Source organism: Gymnogyps californianus, chromosome 5 (assembly GCF_018139145.2).
Source record: "Gymnogyps californianus isolate 813 chromosome 5, ASM1813914v2, whole genome shotgun sequence".
NCBI classification, from domain to species: domain Eukaryota; kingdom Metazoa; phylum Chordata; class Aves; order Accipitriformes; family Cathartidae; genus Gymnogyps; species Gymnogyps californianus.
This window is the reverse complement of record NC_059475.1, coordinates 15000571-15023784: the sequence shown is the minus strand read 5'-3', so window position 1 is coordinate 15023784 and position 23214 is coordinate 15000571. Positions and strand designations below refer to the sequence as shown.

The 23214-nt window shown below is 35.7% G+C and overlaps 1 protein-coding gene across 6 annotated transcripts in view; it reads left to right on the top strand.

Annotated features, from left to right (window-relative positions):
* The window catches only part of SOX6 (SRY-box transcription factor 6), a 378275-nt gene extending 358889 nt beyond the window's left edge, over positions 1-19386 (top strand). For 4 of the 6 annotated variants that reach the window (XM_050897879.1, XM_050897880.1, XM_050897881.1 and 1 more), the window contains 3 exons: positions 4669-4902; positions 7419-7635; positions 15584-19386. In XM_050897879.1, coding sequence (XP_050753836.1) covers positions 4669-4902; positions 7419-7635; positions 15584-15887 — 755 coding nt within the window. In that variant the 3' untranslated portion in view covers positions 15888-19386. The remainder of the gene's footprint in view (positions 1-4668; positions 4903-7418; positions 7636-15583) is intronic. The other 2 variants (XM_050897883.1, XM_050897882.1) reach the window with 1 other exon arrangement.
* The last annotated feature ends 3828 nt before the right edge of the window (positions 19387-23214 follow it).

Genomic DNA, 23214 nt, shown 5'->3' with positions numbered 1-23214 from the left:
TTTCCAGATTTGCATTTTTCTATTTGATTTGAAATATTGCTGTATCTTTCATAAAGGCTGCATTTGTCTGTCCACAGGTTAAGAGCAGGAAGGGGGACTACCAAGCTGGTTTTTCATGCTCCCTGTTTTTATGGCATTTCCATGTTTATGAGTAACCCATCTCTAGTAGTAAAAGAGTGACTTCTGTTTGCATGTTCATTAGGTTCTAGTCTCTGCAACGCAAGCTGCTAGCAGTGCTAGTTGTATTACCACAGACAGGGCCAGATATTTTGGAGGTCACAGTCAGTCTTTTCCAAAGTAGACAAAAATGTCATCTCAGCTTAATGAGTAACTGACGATAGGAGCTTTACTACTAACCAGTCACTTTTACACTAGGAACCTAGAAAGATTGTCTTTATTTCTATATATCCTCTCTTGGTATATGTCTATGGAAGATGGTATGCAGCATATTCTCTAGAGTAGCCAAATTATCTGTGGGGGAGTTAAAGGAAATGTATCACTTCAAACATGAATCAATGGCCAGAGTGTGAAGAGTAATTAAGGAATAACAGAGTGACTGATAAAAATATCTTTCTTTTTGCTGTCACTTCTTTTTCTTTCCTCATCTTTTTGTCACCCTTTTTTTGCTCCTTTCTATCATGTTTATTATTGTTTGCATTCTGGTAACATGTAAAGGTCCAGTTTGAGGTTTTGTTGTGGTAGATGTTTAAAATGGAAGGTAAAACCACATCTCGTTAAAGACAATAGGATTAACCCTAATGTGGCCAAGATTTCAGGGAACATGCTAAGAGATGGTGCCTGTTCTAAAATTCTTGTCATTATAAAAGGTGAGAAACTCAGATAAAGGCAGGAATAAATAAATAAACAATGCAACAATTGTTACTGTGTGTTTCTTAACATTTAATTAATGTGAAAATGTTTATCTTTCCTGTTGATGATCAGATTCTTTTCTCTTTCTAAAGAACAGGGGTTCTTCTTCCCCTGCACTGTCATTAGAAAGCAATCAGTCTCTTTTGGAACAAAAATATTGTTTGACATTACTTTAATGAAGATGTAACATTTTTAGATTCATTCTCTGGTGTTCTTTGACCCAGTATTGTCCCTAGAGTCTAGTCTGGAATCCAGTTTCCACAGAGGAGTTGCCTGCCATATATCCACAAAAGCTGATCATTCTCCTCTAATCTGCTTTAGTTTTAAATCATCAAAGTCATGACAAGTTGAACAAATGCAAATCATCTAGGAAGTGAGGCAGTTCACACCCTCAGAAGCTAAAAGTGTCACTTTGAGGACAGCCCCAGCCTTTAGGCCGAAGTGTAGACTTCTTTGCCAACTAAGCCATTAGGGCAGCCAAACTGTACTACTTTTGCAATAATTTTTAATTCTGACCAAGCTCTTAATTCTGAAAATCAAAACCTCCTCCTATGATTGCAGTATGAACAGTAACTAGCAGATAGAGCATTAGTTGCCATAGGGAGACAATTACCAACTTCCTCCTCTCTTCTCCCCCTTCATTAGTAGTACATTTTTATTTTATCTATTATTTTGGGTTTATTATTTAGTAGACTTTCCTGATAATATTTTCAGAAAGAAGTAAAACACCTACTTCTTTGCAGTTGTATATATCTTTCCTTGAAAAATTTCAGGTGTCTCTTTCAGCCTCTGTCAGTACTATAATTATCGCAATAAGAAAAAACCCCATACTTTGTAAAACCTGTTGAAATTGTTTATATAGGGCACAATACTGTCTAAATATCTGATTGACAGGATGAAGTACCCAAGAACAACCAGTTTGAAAGCTTGTTCTTATGTGTTTCAACTTGTAAGAGCTCACTGAGCATATGTGCTTTTTATATCATTAGCGCCTCATTTCTAAGCTAAAAAGGTACTGAGACTTTCTGGCTCCCCACGTAGAATCACATGCTAACAGAAGTATTTTCTTGTAATGCTTTATATGCTGAATATAATTGTGTAGTTCTGATAGTTAGAAGAACATGGAGATTATATTACTTTAGTTATTTGCAGAAATTCATTTTGCAGATGCTTTTGTGATGGCCTATGGGTCAACATGCAAATATTCCCCCAGAGATCAAGCACAAAGAACATCAACTTTTTGGCTGCTTTTTCAAATCCTTCAAGTATGGACTTGCTTAAAGCAGATGCAGCCAGAGCTTCTTGGCCTTCTTGGGATGGTTGTAATTTATTACTCTAAGTAAGAATTGTTTTCCAACATAACCTTTCTCTGAAAACAGATCATTTATGGTGGGTTTTTTTCTTCTTTTTTTTTTTTTTTCATTCTATCTAAATTATATCCAGACTAAAAAGCCGGCCTATAATCTTGATCCTAGTAAAGGTACTCTTTGCCTGCATTAGGATTGAAAGATCAGGCCAAAATTGTGTTAGAAAGGGCTAAAGACAAACTACTTAGCCATAGTGAATAAGTACCTTTGGGAAAGTAAAAGATGGAAAATCATCATATGGATTCAAATATGTCTTCTTTCTTTTGCTGTGAGTAGAGTAGCTGAATAACAAATGACAACTTTTGCATCAATAATAATTTAATTTTTTTAATTTGTCACCAACTTCCTAATTGCCCACATACCAGTTACAAATTTTATAGTATTATTTTAAAAGATGGAACAACCATTACATGATATATTTGATTTTTCTCAAATTATATAGCCATTTGTCTCAATAAATGTTTCAGTGTTGACTATGTTTGTAAGTTATTATAGTTTCACAATAAATATATCCTCTCTCAAGAGACGGTATCTTTGATATGCATGTTCCAAGCCTTCTGACAACAATGGACAGAGCCTCATTAACTATACACACCCCTAAACTGGTCCTACATGGAGATCGCTCAGCAAAACTACTGTTCCTTTTTGCAATAAAAAGCTGACTGCAGCTGCAGCCTCCTGTAAATGCTGAACACCTGTAGCATGGTACTTAACTTAGAATAGTATTAAAATAGTTTTACATCTCACATTTGCCACAAACCTGTCTTCTTTTATGTGCACGCATGTTAGTATACAAATTGCCAAATTGGTGTCAGTTGTAAAGTAATGGCATTGGAGGCATCATAAATTACCATGGTGATCCTCAGGAGAAGACACTGCCGTATACGAATGAGTGTTTTGCTCTCAGGGTAATGTATGTCTTCATCTGGCCCAGTAGTCAGCATATTGCCCTGTGTTGATGGATATAGTCAGTTTGAAACTACAGTACATTTCACTGCACAATAAACATGGCTGTCAACACCATATAAAGCAAAATCAATTTATCCTGTATGGTCAGTGCGTTTTAAATGAAATTAATGTACTGTGGACCTGGTGGCAAAAAGGTAGTGTATTAGTTATGCATCCTCTATTTTAGGACTTTTTTCATGCAAATGTATTTCCTATATAGAATTTTTTTAATGGTATACCAGCATATAGTATTTTCACACTAAATTAGGAAAATTAGTTTTTGCACAAATAAAAACTTGAGAGTCAGTCACTGAAATCAGTAAATCTTCAGTGTTTTACTTAGTGTAAAGAACTAATCTTATATTATTTAGTAAATAAATCCTTGTCAGGAGCTGTAATAGTTTACAAAAAAGGAGGCCTATTGCTGTGTTAATTTGTTGTCAAGCACCTTGCTTTTTCAAGGTATTGAATTATATGAACAGTTTGATGAGGCCTAAGACTAAGTCTGTCACTCTCCCACTGTAAAGACTTTTTGCCTTTCTTTTATAGCTAAGGTATAACCCTAAAAACATATGTTATCATCACAACTGCAAAAGTTTTTCTGGTAAAAGCATGCGTTATCTAGGCTCAGTTATCTCTTTCTCCTGTATTAACTAGTTCTACACCTCATACTCAGCTCTGTGAACTCTAAATCCCCACGAAGCTTTGCTGTCTGTGGTCAAGAAGCAGGGCTGGATGCATTCAAAAAACCGGTTAAGGTTAGCATGAATAAGTTGAATTGATGGTGGGTAATGAAAGGACACTGGGGTACATTAAAGCACAGCAGGCATGGAGAAGCTGGAGTGCTTGTCTCCCATTCCAGAAGCTCTAGGGTGCTGTGCATGTACCTGTTGAAGGCAGACAGTTTTATTACATATGTATAATCAAATGCTCCAAGACACATCTAAAATTCAACTAAGGCAGATGCGACTTTAAAATGTTCAGCTCCACATATAATCAGATCCATACAACTAGCAGCATGTACCTGGTGTACTATGTAATTTATTTTATGAAACGTTTGGCATGTGCTTCACTGCTCAAGCAGCGAAGTCATTGTAAATTACTTGTGTGAACAGGTCTACATTAGTTTGGATTCTCAAGTGTAACTTTTATGTGAGTTTTGTCGAGCATTCAGAACACGTATGCTACGTTAAAGTCCGAAATGGAAACTTTTTCAAATCTCCATACCTTAACTGGAGAAATACCAGTGCAATTTGTTTCTTCACTCAGATGTTGATGCCTTCAGCTGGGTGAGCCTGATCAATTACACTGAAATCACTGGATATCCTTTCTCTCTCTGTCCCTCTCTCTCATAGATCTGGCAGCAAAAAGAGAGAGAGAAAAAGAGAATGAGGCTAAAATAAACACAGCACTGAAAGCGCTTGCGTAATCCACGTAATAATGTTTTGCATCCATCTTGTTTCTTCCTGCCCTGACATTACAGGAAGTAAAGCAATGAATGGCTCTGCAGCTAAACTACAGCAGTATTATTGTTGGCCAACAGGAGGTGCCACTGTGGCTGAAGCTCGAGTCTACCGGGATTCGCGGGGCCGGGCCAGTAGCGAACCACACATCAAACGACCAATGAATGCTTTCATGGTTTGGGCAAAGGATGAGCGTCGAAAAATTCTCCAAGCCTTCCCTGACATGCACAACTCCAACATTAGCAAAATCCTGGGTAAGTGCAAGACAATGAACAAATCATGACTCTGACTGAACCAAAGCTGAGGGAAGCTTACAAGGCTCTGCTATAGCAGTGGCAATTGGCAGAGGTTAGTTATTTCTGGAGCTGTGGAAAGATGAGGTTATTTATATTGGTGACACAGGCTAGTTACTTCCTTCTTGGATATGCAACTTCTCTAATTTTAGGACATTTTTTGTTTGGGAGATGTTCACTGAAATTGGAATTACTGAAACTTATACAAATGAAGACTCATGGGTTGTTTTCATTTTCATTCCCTTCCTTTTTCCTTTCTGCCCCTTCCCTAATGCTTTTTATTCTCAACAGCAGAGTCACAACATGCTTTAAAGACTTAGGAGCATTCAAAAGGAAAGTTTTAAGAAATCTGTTGCAAGAGTGTATCCTGATAAAAGGTCTAATTGCAAGATCCCATTAGAAATCACCTGAACTACAAATCACCTGAATGCAAAATGGTACTTGCTAGAGTAAATACTGGGAAAAAATTAATAAAGTGCAAAATCAAATTCAAAGGTTTATGTCAGACAGTGCAGTGTCAAAGAAAGAAACCTGGCACAGTTCAAAAGACATGTACATTCATACCTTCTCGCATGCAAAATAATGTTTGAGTCAAAATGTCACAATGTTCAAAAAGCTAAGGAAGCACTAGTATCATACAATTAAAATATTGCTTAGTTAGAAGACACCATAGTTAATATTTAACTTGTATAGATTGGGATGATCAGGGAATATGCCATGGATTATATTTTGCCACTGTGCAAAGAAATTGGCTCATTTTTGAGAAATTTTGATTTGGTTTTTAAGATCCCTCCAGAGAATTAGAAACATACGTGAGAATGAGCGGTGAAATGTTAAAACCTATATTTGCTTTCTGAGTCTTTGAAGTGAAAGACAGATTCCAAATGTAACTCGTAATAAAGAAAAGTAAAAATCAAGTTTCCTCTGTAATCATTTTATTGTAAACTTTGAGTTCAAATACATTCTTACCAAAGTTTGTTGCATGTTAGTTCAATCAGAGGCAAAAATACATAGAAATAAATGTTACTTTGTCCTAAAACTTCCAAAATCTTACTTAGTAGTTCTCACATTTTTTCTACCATATAAGTAAGTTATATGAATAGCCTTTCAGTTTTGTATAAAACCTGCACTGTTTCAGTGTTGGCAGCTGTAGGGAATCTATATTATTTGTGTGCATTCTGTGAAAAAACTATTAGGAGCATAGTAACTGTATTCATTAAAATGTAAACTTCCAGCATAAATATTTCAGAAGTGCCAGCAATTGAGTGTTTGTTAACCAGGGAATTAACCTGTCAGTATCTGCTCTGCCACAAATAAGTCTATGTCCATATAATATCTGTGCAACTTTTCCAGGACAATGAGAAAAGAGACTGAAATATTAGAACTGACACAGAGTATTGCTGGCTATGGATAATATTTATACAACTTTTCCATTTGTTGATGTATGAAAAATGTTGGTAAAAGAATAGCTTCCACCCACGTTTACCACAGCTGTAATCGTTTTATTCATCTAAAAGACACCAAAAAGCTATTTTCTGCATTTCTTATCCCCTGGAAAAAAAAAAAAAATCCCTTCTCTGTTCAAGTGTTTAGATAGCTCCTTATAAACAATACAAGAGATCTGAATACTTTTTCCTTTTCCTGTGTACACTCTGTTAATTTTTTAACTTTTTTATTGGTGCAGCTTTCAGTGAGAGTTTACAGTACCTGAAGTGGTGTATATAATCACAATGTGCTTTCTGTTTTTCTTTTTTTTAAATGTAAGTTTGTTAAATGTAACTTTCTTAATATAGTTCTGTGCATTTATTACATCTGGCCGGAAGACAATATGCATAATAGGATTTAAAATATGGTAAGGTGCCAATATTATGCCAAGCTTATTTCAGAAGATTAGTAAATTTAAGACACCCAGACAGCAAGGGATTTTTCATAATTTTGTTGAATCTATAAGGTTTTGATAATATTTTCCTGCTACAGAGCAAGGTATTAATATCTATTAGTAGAAGTGTATAAACCAAATCCTCATAAAACTATCAAAGAAGCATGTATCCCTAGGCAATGTGTTAAGCTTTTAACAGTAAAAGTATGGTTGTAGATCTTACTTACCCATAATACTGTGCATGATATTACAAAGATATAGAATTATTCACAGATTAATGCTCATATTGTAAAAAATTAAATAGTCTGTTTTGCAGCATGAGGCTGAGATTTTGAGAAGTAACTACTGATTTTAAGTGCACCTATTTAATAGAGATTTACATATGTTTGGTCTGCAGCAATATCTGAAAGTCAAGGTTCTTTTAAGGTGTCTCAGGTTGTGCATCCCAATATATGTGCTGGCTGATGTAAACTCAAATCAGTTTATTTGATTAACTTATTTAAAATTTGTTTATTATGGTGAGAAGGCATGTTGAAATGTGTACGTGTAAAACTAAACCTGCTTTACTTGAGCACTCACTAATGTTTTGTGTTAACAGGATCTCGCTGGAAGTCCATGTCAAATCAAGAGAAACAACCTTATTATGAAGAGCAGGCACGGCTAAGTAAAATCCACCTAGAAAAGTATCCTAATTACAAATACAAACCTCGACCAAAACGTACCTGCATTGTTGACGGAAAGAAATTGCGTATTGGTGAATACAAACAACTGATGAGGTCTCGAAGACAGGAGATGAGGCAGTTTTTTACTGTAGGGTGAGTACTATTGTTGTTAATTGTTTTCAAAGACAGAGCATGCTGTTTGAAAACAAATAGACTTATCTGTTTAAGTCACTGACAATGTCATTTAGAAGGTAAGGATTTCAACCTGTAAAACCTTATTAAAAACGTAAGATATATCATGGGATATGGAGCTACCCGCTTGCCACTGAATGCTGATTATGAGACTGATTGTGGAATTCTTTAAAGTCAAAAGAAGTTGTTTCCCATTAGCCTGAAAGGTTTGAATCATGTCTTTTGTGAGTTATTAGTAAGCTAATCCATTCTGGGTTAGTAATGACTCCAGGATCATTTCCTAAATTAAGACAAGAACAAAGAGAAAACCACAAAGGATTATTCCTGTGTACAATAAGGAGTCAGTAGAGAGGGAAAAGGGACAGGAGTAATAGCAGTTACATTAGGAGCACACATGAATGAATGATATCATAGCATGAGGCTATTAGGAATTTTGTTATATATAGAACTGTGGAAAAAAATATTTTTTAAAAATAAATGTTTTAGGAAAAGTCTTTCAAATAGTGCACAGATAGACTGGGTAGATTTACAACTCGGAATATGTGGCTCAAAAAGATCCTGGCACAGTTTTAAAAACATTGTGTGTTTTTTAACAGTATTTCCTCTAGTCTTCAGCAGAGAAAGCAGCACTATGAAAGATCTACAGGCTAAAGATAACAAGAGTCCAGTGAAACAACTGCACCATAACTGATTTCTCTCTCCTGTGTTTTTTATGAATTAATCTGTGATGCTCAGTGCTCTAACACAATGTTTCTGGTGGTTTACGAAGAGTCTAAAAGCTATCTCCAGTGCCAGCCTTTCCCAATTCACAATGTTCTGCTTATTTCTCTAATCACAATAGTCTCCTTTTGTTGGGTACTTCACTACCAGATAATTGACCTTGACGTCGATTACGTGCCCTCATTTTTGGCTTGGGATGCAGAACTCCTGTTGCAGTCAATTATTTTGCGGTACAGCCTGCAACAATGTGGGCTCTTTCTTCAATCAGTAAATAGAAGTGTTTCTGATGTCTTGAAATAGCCTTCCAGTCTATAGTTTTGACATTGTTTTTTATTCTTCACTCTAAGGGAAATTGTTTACTAATAGGCTTCCATCAAAATTGTACGTAGAACTCTAAATAGAAATCTGAATTTATACAGCACATCACAAATTATATTCAGATTGAGAGAATGAAACTCTAGCTTATGTCTTCCAAAGCAGATTGACAGACCAAATCACATCTAGACAAGAAATGCAAAAGAAATGCCAAAACGGCAGTCTGAACAATTTGAGAATTGTTTGCTAATTCAAAACAGTATTAAGCTGTAGTATTTTACACATTGGAAGTGGTGGCTAAATATGGAGATGAATATGGAGGATGGATTTAAGAAACTTCTAAAAGTGCCTACTTAAAGAGTGATATTGTGATTTAAAAAAAAATATAATGAAAACTATTCAAAATTAAACTGCTGGTGCAACCTAAATGTAACATCTTTCTCATATATCAGACACTATGATCACAAAGACCATGAGAATGTCATAATTTTCTTGAAAGATTGGTTCTAATTCATATTTATGCTAAGTCCACTTCACCATGCTCTATCCATGTTGAAGAAGATTTAAAGTAAGAGTAAATTACCTTTGTGCGCTAATATAATGATGCAGCTGACTTTACTGGAAACAACGCCTTTTAGTTATGCAAGTGATGAAAAAAGGGGTATGAAGTCTAACGGATGCATTCAATAAAGGTGAAATGAGATCCATGTTGCAGTTCAATATGAATATAAGTTTTGATAGTGAGGAAACACAGGCTGTGATTTCAAAAAATTATTTCATACTTTCCTGTGACTTCCCACTGTTGCCCCAAATTCCCTTTTTCCCTAAAGAAAAAATTAAAACAAAATTATTGGAAGAGACCAAGCAAAAAAGGTGAAAACAACAGACCAGGGCAGCTTTTTTGAACTGAAACATAAAACATGGCATCATTTATTTCAGCAGAATAGTTTACTGAGCAATAAAAAGCAACATTTCATCCAAATCAGATTATAATTAAGTGAAACACAGTAACTGAGCCCATCAACTTCTTAAACTTACTCTTCCTTGTGTTTAACATAAACATCACATAAAGCATCAGCTGGAACAGTTTTCCTAACTGACCTCGTACACCCATCATTTTTCCACTGTTTTGATGGAACAAACAGCATAAACAGTCCTTCAGAACAGTAGACATGAGAGTTAAGATGCAGTTTCCTTTTCAGAATGAAATAGGAGACAAATGTGTTTTTTAGGATTGAATATACTCTATGTTTACAGTAAATATTTAATTGTAAGATAGAGAACAAAAGTACAAAATAGGCTCCAATGAAATGTGCCAAGTGCTTCATACTGCTTGAAGCCCTGCTGTTTTTTTCTTTTTTTTTAAAGAACATACCAATTAAGTCGGGAATGGGTATGCCAAAATGGCAAAAAATTATCATCACAGAATAAAAAGATAAATAGGAGATGTGTGAAGAGAAAGATAGACCTTCAAAACAGGTGGCTAGAGGAAAGTATAAATAGCAAGAAAAATTACATTCTTTCATATTTGTGTTTGGTATTCTCTTATACCAAATGTACATTTATGGCTTAAGCAATCCAGTAAGGGCTAGTTCCTATCAGATCCCCTTGGGTGAGCCATTGGCTAGCATAGAATAATCCTGCCATGTGTACAAGTAAAACACCCCCACCACAAACATAGAAAGAGTTTTACACTGCTTGAACTTTTAAGATGCAAAAAGCTCATACTGCTTGCTTCTGTGAGCTGCATTCTTTGATAAACTTGGGTAAGATGCACAAAAGTTGTTTAGAGAATCTCAATATACAAACTTGCCAGGCTTTAAAATAAAATAGAGAAATAAGATAATGAATGGCCAGGTTCTGTACTGGTTTTTGAAGAAAAGCTTCCAAAGAATTGAACGACAGTGAAGATTTCTTGGAATAAATTGGGCAGGAAATTAATGTTTTGAGATAAATGTTATATATGTGATAGACCAGCACAAAAATCTAGGAACTGGCAAGTATTTTAAAGAACAGAGTGGAACTTAAAATGTGCATAGGCCTTCTATTGCATCCCTACATGAATGAATTTTGTTCCAAATGAGGCAGATAATATACAGAAATAATTTATGTTTAATGCAGAGTATATTAAAAAACTGCTGCTTTTAATCTAGTGGAAGCTGAATCTGAAGCTAGCTATGTCTTTAAAATAATTGAGTTATTTTTAATAATAATAAAATTATTAATGGGAAGTTGTGAATGATAACTTCAGCATAAGTTAATCCCTGAACAGACTTCAAGTGATTTACAATTTATCTTCAATAGTACTTTTTTTGTAATGCATAAATAAATGTGAACTAACAAATGGATCATATATAAACCATAAATTCAGACATTTTAAGAGTCTGCCTTTTGTTGCCTTGTCTTACAAAAATAATTCAATTCTCAGTCATTTTTACAGTCTAATACACTCTAAATACAAGTATATGATATATACATTTGTCTGCAAAATGATGTAAGCAGTAACTTTTTTGTGTGTTTTACCAGTGTAAGATGTTTAGAATAAAGCCTTTATAGTGTTTATAACTACTGTACACACATAGTCTGAATGTTGCTAGACTACGGTTTTGAATAAGGCTGTAATGTTATACTCCTGTAGCTTGAACTTAAAGTAAGTACACAATGGGTGCTTTTGTGAGAGATTTACTGTTATTTCATTCCTTATGGGAATGTAAGTTTCAGGGGTGTGTAGCATATAAGCATTTTCCTTAATGCAATTGATTTTGCTTCAGTCATTTAAAGAGCTGTCAGAAAATAGTTGGGAAGGGATCAGAAAACAATGGTAATTTGCCAATTTAAATGTTTAGCTGGTTTTGCAAAAGTTAAAAGTGGAACGTTCTCCAGGAAAATCCTAAGAATATTAATGCCGCAAACTTGTGAGCAGGTCAATTGGTCTAAGAATTTTCATGTTATCTCCTTTTTTATATTTACCTAACTATTTTGGGCCAAATCTTTGGCCCCAGACTGGACAGACATGTTAGCAATGCTGGCAGAGCAGAGAGGCAAGTGACCTGTAGTAACTGGCCACATAAGGACTTCTTTGGCAAAGAGGAGATGGTGGAGACAGGAGTGGTTTGAAGCCAGGGTATGTAGCCATGCATCACTGTTGCTCACAGATCTGAAGAGATAGGAAGATTAATGTTGGGTTCTGGAAATCTTAACCAGGCAGAAAACATCCTTGCTTTAACCATGTGCAACTCAGCTGAATTGTAACCCGTAGCTTGCAGTAAAGTATATTTTTATCTCCTCACTCCAAGGTCCTACGATAGGCAAAACTCTAGCTAGATACAAGGATTAAACATGTGGAATTTAATGTTATAAAAAATACCATTAACATGAATGCCTTTAAGAACTGCAAATAAAAGAAAACGTAATGGCCAGAGTCACACGTTAGAAACTGCAACTCTTCCTTTCAGGGAGAGTGGTTAGAATTTAAATAAATGCTTGATTTCTTCCCCCCTCCTCATCGTATAAAATTTAATTACTTGGAAAATGATAACACTCATCTCCAGTAACATATGTCATCCATATATTTTGTGATATCTTAAAATAAGGCTTTCTGGGATGTAATGCAGCAACTTGAGCAGAATTTACAGTGACAACCTGATCAGCTCTAAATAACAACAGGGCTCACATGAGAGGTAGATGTCCAGTTACTGGGGGTGTGTGGGTGTCCATGTTTAAGTGCTAGCAAATTTTTGCTAGCAAATGCGTAGCAATTTGAGACACTTCCCCTTTAGGTGGTACAGTTACCACATGTTTACAGTTCCACAGTGAGATATAGGTAATTTAAAACTCACAGTTATTACTCACCCAGCAGCAGGCATGCACACTGTGTCTGATTTTTGTTTAGCATGTAACAAAGAATTGCATTTATGAATGACAAATTCAGTAAGCCTTTAACTTTCCTGTTACACTGATCAAGTTCTTTACCAGTTAGATTAATTCTATAGTTTGCCATGCATTTTCTGCATTCTCAAGTAAAAGGTAACTCTGTAAATTCTGCTTCATTATGCTCAGATGACCTGCTCCCTTTATACTTTGAAATGGGTGGTACTTGGACAAATACACCCTATCCCATTGAAACGTGGATATGCAAAAGAGTTTCGCTGACTTGAGAAGCATTTGAAAGAAGATCCGAATTTCTTAACTTAGTCTGTCCTTTAGGGCTTAACACTGACAACCAAGACACCTCACAGCCCTGTTCTAAACAGATTTTTTTTCCTTCTTGCTGCTTATAAAAAGGCAATTTGCTTCTAAAAAATGCAAACTTTTTTGGGGGGAGGCGGAGGGGTGGATATTAGGGTTCTGATCCTTAGTGTCATCTATAACACAAGAGCAGCTTGCACTCAATCATTCACTGAGTATAATTCTACAACTCTTATTAGAAGAGTTGTAAAAACAACTCATCTTTTGGCATTAATATTGTGGTGTTCTTTGATGAACGATTGGGGATGCTTTATTTTGTGAATTTATTTATTCTAAGAAATATTGGAAAAAGATTAGTACCAGCAGTTGTTAGATGGCCAGATTAGAGAGAATTAAGTGTGTATGGCCTGGTGACGACTATGTAGAATTTTGCTGTGACCACATGTGGGTTTCTTTTTCCTTTGCTTTGTGGAAACAGTCATTAATGTGAACATTTTCTGTGTCTAAAAGTTGTAGAGGAGATACATGTGAGTTTTTAACAGTCATTGTTTATACTCCCGACAACATGCAATCCTAAAACAGAAATGTTCCCATGTGAGGTAGGTGTTCAATTTTATGGATAAAGTATTGAAAGATGTTTGCAGAAAATCACTTGCAAGCAAATACATTGGCTGAAAATTGTTTTCACAGAACATTTATCAGACCATTTAAAAAGTGAAAATTTAGTGAAAAATCCCTAGCTGTTTGTAAATCATCTGCAAATCATCATTTGCAAACAGGAGTATAATGACTGTGTCAGATGAATTACTGTGATGTTTTTGCTCGCTGCTAGCCAGGTGTACCATACTTATACAACAGATGTTTGAATTTCTCAGGCTGTGCAGAGGCTTTAAGAGTCGGGCTAGCAGTACTGCTTGTACTGCTATGACAGTACTACATGCTATTTTAATATTATCTTACACAGAGTGTTCATGATTTGACTGTCTGTATTGGTTCCCAAACTTGAAGGACTTCGGTTTCCCAGTAACTCTGTAGTGTCATATTGATCAAAATTAGAGTTTGATCAATGAACAATAAAGACTCAACGTTTAGGATCTTGTAAACAAGCTTTACATTATTTTGTGTATTGATTCAGCCAACGATTAAGGATTTGTGAGAGATTGGTTTATGGAATGTCCTTTTGAACTTTAGCATAGAATGACACAGTGGTTAAGAAGTTATAGATTCGTTAGACTATTCAAACACATCTGACACTCTTTCTCCTGCTAAAATTATATAATAGTTCTCTAATACTTGGTCAATATTGCTCTAAAGAAGGTTGGGAATACATTGAAATATATGAGTCTTTAAATAGATTATGCAAATAGGCATTATGCAATGTATGTTCAATAACTAGTCAATACTAAAACAGCATCTTCCAGGGCACTTAGGAATTCCTGGTACTGCAGTATATTCATTCCGTGTTACATCTAAAGTACGATGGAGATTCTCTTCCTTCAGACAAGTTACATCCCTTCTTTTTCTCTTAGCTTTACTAAAAGTAATGATCCAGAAATAATATGAGAATATTTGTATGAGTATTATGATATAGAAAGTATGTTATTAGTTAATTAACCCAAATGTAAGAAGTAGATTTAATTAATTTGTAGCCAATAAGGGCTTGATCATGGAATGGGTTCAGCAACCTGACCTTTACTCAGCAAAGCATTTGAATATACGTACATTACTGTAAGAAGAGACATTGCATCACTTAGTACAACTATGTACATGCTTGCAGTAAAGCTTGTGTTGAATTTCTTGACTGGCAGTAATATAAGCCTATTTTAGTTGAAGTGTAGTATTGCTCCAGTACGCTTAAAATCACACACACATGAAAAAGACAACTTTACATAGTACAAAGTTAGATATCAGAAGGTAAGATGTGTCAAAAGTAGAGGTAGTGCACCCTTAATTGAGTCTTCCCATGTATTTGCATTGTCAAAATAAATCAGATCTGACATTGGGTCCTGAGGATGAAGCCTTAATTTCTGCAGACTGTCCATTACCATAGAAAAAAGAACATTTGTTCTTTTTTTTAAGTACTTTGCTTCATAAACTCAGTCTTACACATTAAATCCTGAAGAACAAATGGCATTCTGATCATGGATTTAAATAAAAATCAATAGCCAGCAATAAAATATCAAAAGTATTTCTAAGTGATGTAGGAGTCTACCTAAGACTTAAATAGTAAATTACATACTTACAGTTAGACAACGTTACTTAGTCACCTGTCTGTCATTTTAGGTACTTACAGGTAATCTTGAGGTCCCCTCATTAACAGAAGCTCTTGTCAGGAGTTTGGAGGATTTAGATTTTGGATACATGATGTCTACAGTAGCAGTTAGGCATCACACAGGTGCCTAAACCCTTTTGATGATCTCTGTCTGAGTGCTAGTTTGCAGTATGGTTTAAATAAACACATAAAATAAAAGAATCAACGTCTGGTAGTTACTAAACAGTTTACTCTCCAGTTGTCCTTGGGGGGAGCTAAGACGAACGAATACCATACGGGACCAGACTGTGAATCCCAGAGGAATGCATGCACCCTTTCTAGGAAACCACTCGCTTTTCTTTCATTTGAACTTGCAGAAGGTCTTCCCTCCTCTGAACACAGGAAATCATGTTCCCCTCTTGTTTTTCCTTCCAGACAACAGCCTCAAATTCCAATCACCACGGGAACGGGGGTTGTCTATCCTGGTGCTATTACCATGGCGACTACCACGCCATCACCTCAGATGACATCAGATTGCTCCAGCACCTCTGCCAGCCCTGAGCCCAGCATCCCTGTCATTCAGAGCACTTATGGTATGAAGACGGACAGCGGAAGCCTTGCTGGAAATGAAATGATAAATGGAGAGGATGAAATAGAAATGTACGAGGACTATGAGGATGATCCCAAATCAGACTATAGTAGTGAAAACGAAGCCCATGAGGCAGTCAGTGCCAACTGAGGAGTGTTCACAGAATTAAAGTACTCAGACTCATTTGGGGTTTTTTGGGTTTTTTTTGAACAAAAGTTCTTAAAGAGCCTGCATGCATGTGTGGCTCCTACAGTTACATCAGCAGAATGGTCTTAAATGTTTCTTAATGTGTGAGACAGATTGTTTCCCTAATTTTTCATGAACTTGGGTTTTTTGTTTTTGTTTTTTTTTTTTTTAATTTAGATGAAGACATATATTAAATATCAGACATCAGGACTTGAAAACTTATATGAATCAATAGCTGTCTTACAAGTCTTACCTTTTGTCTTTTTCCGTTTGGATGCTGATAAAGGTTTAAGTTACTGTTTTAGATGGGGGTTATACATTCTCACTCAGGTATGCTGTGCCAGCCTACAGGTTGTGAATGTGTTTTTATTCTGGATTATTTTAGAAAACAAAAACTGCAGATTTCATATTGTGAAACAGAACAAGTCCGCAAGTGTGCACATCTGTGCATCATAGCTCGTCTTTAAAAAAGTCTCTGAATTCCATTTTTTTTCCATATGTATAGCTGAACTTCTGATGTGCCAAACTTTTCATAACTTTTGAATCTTAACATTTAAAAAAAAGTCTTAAAGGAGACACTGTAAAGTCTTAGACAATCCTTTGGCATCTTAAAAAAATTATGTATAAACCCTAATTTTTTCCAGAATATGGTAAAGTACTCAGGAATCTGGAGACAGGATATTCTTAAGTAGTGAACATGGTTGCCATAGTGCATGTGCCCAATTGCTTTTGCCTCTTGATGTGCCATTAGTGCGAAACTTCAAGAAAGCACAAAAGAGCGATCACCAGCTATGGATGGGCCTGTCTTAGCAGTGTGAGGCCACCTCTTATTACATTCTCTACCCCTTTGCTTTTAACCCTTGCATTCAGTCTTAACACATTTTCTCTTAAATAATTTATTCATTCCAGAATGTCAAGGGTCCAAATACTTAATATTTATTTTTGAAAGTACTGTTGGTGGCATTACACTTACAATTCCTTATTGATATTTTAAAGAGCCCCTTCTTTCTCCTCCCCTAAATTACACAGGTTTATGAATATAAAAGTGCACCTGCTACTAAAATGAACATGACATTTATGAATGAGAAATTCAGTTGTTCCTGTAACACTGTGTGTTCAAGGAGCACTTGGAAACACTCTGCTATATGTAATGCAAAATAAAGTGAGTACTTTTATATATACATACAGTGCAAATATTCCTAAAAAATTGTGTTTATAGTTGTAAACCTCTATACTTAGACAGAGAGCAAAGGCAGATGTAAAATCCAAACTGCATGTAGAGTCCACCATGATGAATTTTTAGAGCCTGTAGAATCCTGCAGTGAATCATGGCTCCGTACATCATGTTCCTGTTGTCACCTGAAGGAACTGTTTGCTACCTTAAGTATTTATGCAGTGATTTATATGTGAGACTCCTAGTGGGGGAGGGAAGGCCACACAAATATCTGACTTGCAAATCTGGGAAAATGGTGCATCAAAAATATTTATTGAATATTAGTCATGTGGGAATGTGAGCCAGACCTTGATGAATGCTTGTCAAGTACTTTGGGATCTTTGGATGTAAGGTGCTATAGAAACTAAAATTTTTATTTGTATTGCTACTAGAAGCAATGCAATTGCTAGAGAAAATTCTGGGAAATATACGAGAGAGAGATATTCAAAGATTGCGAATTTATTAAATTTCAGAGACAGAGAAGAAATTGCCTTTATTTTTTTCACTCTCACTCCACTCCTGGTCACAAATACATCACTGTATATATATGCAGATCCAATGGCCCTGATGCATACATGTGCTGAAGCTCCTCAACTCCCTCAGCTTTTATTTTAAATTGGATATGTTCAGCACGTTGGTGATAAATTCAGACTCAGGCTGAGAGGTATGAGTGGGCCTAGAGCAGCTCCTCCTGAAGTCTGTGGGAATCTTCCCACAGAGCTGAACGGGCTTTGTTTAGGGCCCAGACAATGAAAGAAGTATAGTGTTAATGCTGACTATCCTCATGCTGTCATCCTGTCTTGCAGAAATTCATGTGAGGTGCAATGACAAGATGCTGTATCAGGAGCAGTCATTTCCTCATAGCCCCACTAATACCTATTTGAGCAGAGATAGCCATTATTGCCTCTGTAGGAATCACATTTAAAGGTGCGAGAACAACCCCCAAGACAAAGAAGACTGTTCAATTTACAGGACAATTTATAAAGATAATGGCATAGAAACACAATGGTCAGATTTCTCTGACCATTTTGTGATTTGGAACAAAAGGCTATATTTTTAATATTTATTTAAATGTGTTCTGAGTCCATGTCTAATAAGCAATAAACTGGTCTAGCCAAGACTTTAAAGGCATATGCTGTGTCGTTAGCTGGTGAGCGCCCTCTTTAAGCTGTCTAAGGTACTGATAGAAAGCGTTTTTTGTTCTTATAATTGCTTGGGAATTTGAACTGTTTTTAATACATTCAGATCAGATTGGGGGGAGGATACCATTACTTCCTAAAAAAATGACTATTTATTAATGTCTTACATAAATCTCCAGTTAGCAGTATCTCTCCCTCCCCCCATGTCACTTTCTTTCTCTCTTGCTCTCTTTTTTCTGGTTTTGTTGCATAGGTAGAATGCTGTATTGCTAGCATTGTATTTTATGTAATTATTTTTTTGCACAAAGGCAAACATTTAGATTAGTTGGTTAATTTTTTTAAATTTTATGACCATGCCAAAATAATATTCTGCAGGCTTGTGGAGAACAAAGGACTGTTCTTTAGGACTGAAACTTGATTTTGCTTGTAGTACAAAAAACCACACACTCACAGATGTTGTTTCATAAGTGTTATAAGCACTGGATATAAATGGTATTTTTTATCACTTCTGACTAATGTGAAACTGTTGTACGAAAACTACATGAACAAAAGTCATCTGTTTCGACTCATGTGGGCCTGCCTCACAGTTGCCGGATTTGAGTCATTTTTATGTCTTGTTATTTCATTTATTTATGCAAAATACATGTATGTATGAACACTTTGTTTTAGCTCCAGCCCTGCCTCAATGCTGATGCTCTGTATGTTAAAGCCACATTCTTGAAAATGACTGGCTGTTCAGGAATCACCAGCTGGTAAAAATTGCATTTATTGGCTGGGGGAGTGGGAGGAACATATTTGAATCTGAATTGTGCATATGAGCATTTTATTCTATTTATTAGCCGACATTGGCTCTAAAATGTCAGTAGAAATCAAGGAAGGACAATCATAAGGATAAAACCCAACATTTTTACTTTATTAATTGGAGCTCAAAACAAAGTTTTTGATGAATTTACCATCTCATTTTAGAATTTTTTTAAATTGTGTAAATATAACATAGGAAATAGAATTTTATTTTTTGTTCATGGATACTTAGTGAAGTATAAGTTATGTATTTACTTTTGTTCTATATCAGTGTATGTTGGTCCATATTAAATGCTGACAAGTCACTGTACCTCATGTAGATGCTGAATTTACACCCGCAGTGTGAGCGCAGTATTGTGGACCTGTAGCTGGGACAGCAAGATGCCTCACTTGTGCTCTCACTGATTTTTAATAGCATATTCCACAAACACAGAATACTTTCTTCTTTTTTAGAAAATTGATACATTAAACATACCAAATTTCTGATACATTTGATAGGAAACACAGTTAGTCTTCTGAATCCAAGTAAAACTGATGAGATATTTTACTTCTTAACAAGAATGGCATTTGGAAGTCAAAAGCATAATCCTGGAAAGATTATCATGACTAAGATGGCCCTTGCAATGCAGTGAAGACTTAATAACAACAAACTTTTATTTTCTACATTCATTAAATCATGTTATTGTCATATTAGGCTATAATACCAGGGGAAATTGTTCACACAGTACACAAAGAGGACTTGTGGAATTGCTTTTTAAGCATTGTGTTTAAGCCCCCTTTAATAACTCTGACTGAAAATAATAACAACTCCATTCAGGTAATGCACAAATATAGTAATACTATTTTCTTTGTGAACAGACAGTTTATTTAATTAACAGATACAATATATTTTCTTTTTGGAAAATTATTAAATACTTATTTTCAAGTGACGAACACTCCCGAAACAGTCTGATACCAGCTAGAATAGTTCACTTCATATTTCGTAAAAATGGAAGATAAAAGTCTTAATGGAAACAGAACTGCTTTCCAGGGTTCAGGTTTACATGGAGAAATGACTCTAACGAAGTCACCCAATTCTGGTCTACCTGTATGTTTGGGCATCACCATTTAGCTTGCAAAACTGCCTGCTGAAAATACATGGGATCGCAATGTGCTCCTGAATCAGTGTACTCAGGTGCAGCATGAGGCGGGGGAGGGCAAAAGATGGGATTGCTCCGGGATGGGAATGCAAAACAAACAGCAGCATTAGTCACAATAAATACGATACCTGTGCAAAGTGTACAGCAGTCAGCTGTGGGCAGTTCCTGCTCTGAGTACAAACACAACCACCTCCCAATGCAATCTAAAACATAGTCCTCTCTCTGGGTTGGCTTTCTGGTTTTGTTTTTTGGTCATATCAAAGGCATGGCATTTCAAAATCATTTCCTAGCAAAACATACTACAAGATTAACACCCCCATCCTCCCCCAGCGAAACACTTATCTACCTGCTTAATATTAAGCATGTTAGTACTTCCATGGTGGTCATGAGGACCAGAAAAGCATTGGCGTTAAGCGGGGCAAACTTTGCTGAGCCAGGGCCACAGTGCGAACAACTGCACTGGAGATGCAGCCACCAGAATGTATGATAGAGTTCACATGTTTTTATGAGAAGTTGATGAATGGGCTTGGACCCTTGGTGTTTTGCATGCTTTTTTAAGATTCAAATTGGCACTTAAGCATGTTCTTTTAAAAGAATAATACTATATGACCTCATTTGATCTTTTACAAAACACTCTTTTTCCTTTAAAAAAAACCTCCCCCGAACCTTTTTTTTACATAACCCATTAATATCTGTGATTTTTCTCAGATCAAACTACATTTTTGATATACTGTAATGTCCTGCTACAGAAGGGAAAAAAATGTATATGCAAATATATTTCATTTTAATCCATCACCCTTTTTTAAGTACCAGATTTGTTGGAAATGGTGACAAAGAAGTATTCTGAGATTTCACGCGTTGGGTAAAAAGGGGTGGGGTGGGGTGAACTAGGCTAAAGGAAAACTTATCAAATTGGTATTTATGGCAATATGAAAGCTATAAAGCAACTTAGTGACATGGCTTGCTTTGTAATTTCCGCTTTCTAAAAACCACAAGTGAGGTCCTTGGTGCTCTTGGAGTATGGGGAATGTGCAAATATTTAACTGTTTGTATGCTGCACATTGCAGACCTGCTAGTGTGCATTCTCCGTTTGTCTTCCTTTGTCATTTGTGTTTTGCTTTCTAGAAAGCAACGTTTTTTTCTTGTACCCTTCTTCAGCTTGTAGCAAACTAGAATGCTTAGCATTTATGTTCATTCATTATTGTATTTCCCATGTAAAAATTTTTTTATTACATTAAGACAAGCTTATAAGCTGTTACTACATAACTTATCTTACTGTAACTCTTATTTCCTGACATTGTAATTTGTTTGTGATGTATATTGTGAGATTGTACTCTATGTTAATTTAATCAGCACAATTCACTGACATGCTGGACTGACATGCTAGCTGCTGTTTCAAATTGTAAAGTTTGTGTAGAGCTGTTGGGACAACTGAGACTCTCTTGTCAAGGTACTATGCTTTGATTCCTATAGCAACACTGTGGGTGCAGCTCTTAACGGTGAGGGCTGCTTGTTGGACACCCACTGGCTAACTTAATGGGCAGGTTTTCTTTGTAGAAATTCTATATACAATGCAGGTACCTACCTGGGCCCATGGCTGGTAATTATTTGGGCGTTTAGAGGAAAAACTAGTGTCTATTGCTGCTTTGAATATGTTTTAAAGTCTGAAAATGTAAATAGTTTATCAAAAAAATCTTGTACAGTCCAGTGTAAAGTTTTTAAATGAACTTAAAGGTTGCCATCACATCTCACACTCTCCTCTTGATACAGTAAAAAAAAAGAAAAAAGTTTGCTAAGGATACTGATTTAAAAAAAAATCTGTTCTCAATTTAAAAAAAGAGAATAGTTATTCTTAGCTCTGCTTCATTGCATAAACAGACTTCTTGGATTTTGTTGTGCAGTATTGACGTGAGGTAAATTAAATATTAAATAATCTTTCAGTGGTACTTTTAAGAGTCTTCTCCTCCTCTGCCTCAGTTATTAATGGAAAAGACAAAATTGAAAGACACTGTCCATATACAGTATGTTCTGGTGTACGTTGGCACCTTACCTACATGTTTCGGGTGGGGGGGATTTTTTTTTTAAATTTTTTTTTTTTTTTTTTGCACAAGGTGCTTTCCTGATATGTTAAACATGTCATCCTTGGGTGATACAGTATATGCCATGATAGGGGTTTAGACCCCTCAGGGGAGTGTCTATAAGACTGCCTATTTATGCTCATTTACCTCAAGACTGTCCTCTCTACCCTTAATCTATTCACCATCACTCCATCTTTTGTACTGCTGTTGACACTTACAAATTAAAGATAAATTTTGTTTTATGAGATGTGTGTGTGACTTCTTCTATGCATCCCTTATTATTCCTTTGAAGTTAGCATTAAAGATTGACCATGATGAGTTGATGGATAAGAAAATGCAACTAGGCCTGTTCAGCTGGGCTCCTTTAAATTTAGCGACTGAATCTTCCAGCTCTTAGGTTTTCCCCATGCTTTTCCATTCTACAAAGGCATTTATCAGCCTCTGAAATCCATTAACGCCATATGCTGTAAAAGACATGCATAATAACCAACCTAATTTGATAATATTCACTGAGTACTGTCAATTTTGTAAGCAGGAAGTGCTGTTGGTAGCAACATAATCTCAGAAGGATTTTTATTGAGTAGAAATGAGACAAAACGGTTCTCATGTTTCTCCTTTCTTTGCTTTTCCCATTTCCGCTGCATATAACATTAAAAAAACTAACCAAAGTTGACAAAAAAAACCCCTATAGTTGCCATATTGCCATGTCTGTAAACTGCTGCCATTTGTGTATTATGATTGGTTTTTGACTTAGTAATTAGTCATGGTTCTCATAGGAAAAGAATAAATTACATTGAAGTGTATTGTATTGTAACAGAAATGTAACAGAACATTTTGATTGTGCATTACATTAGATTTCAGCCTAGTTTCAGTTATTGCACAAACCACCCTGAAACATCTAAGTGAGAAAGAACCCTTGCT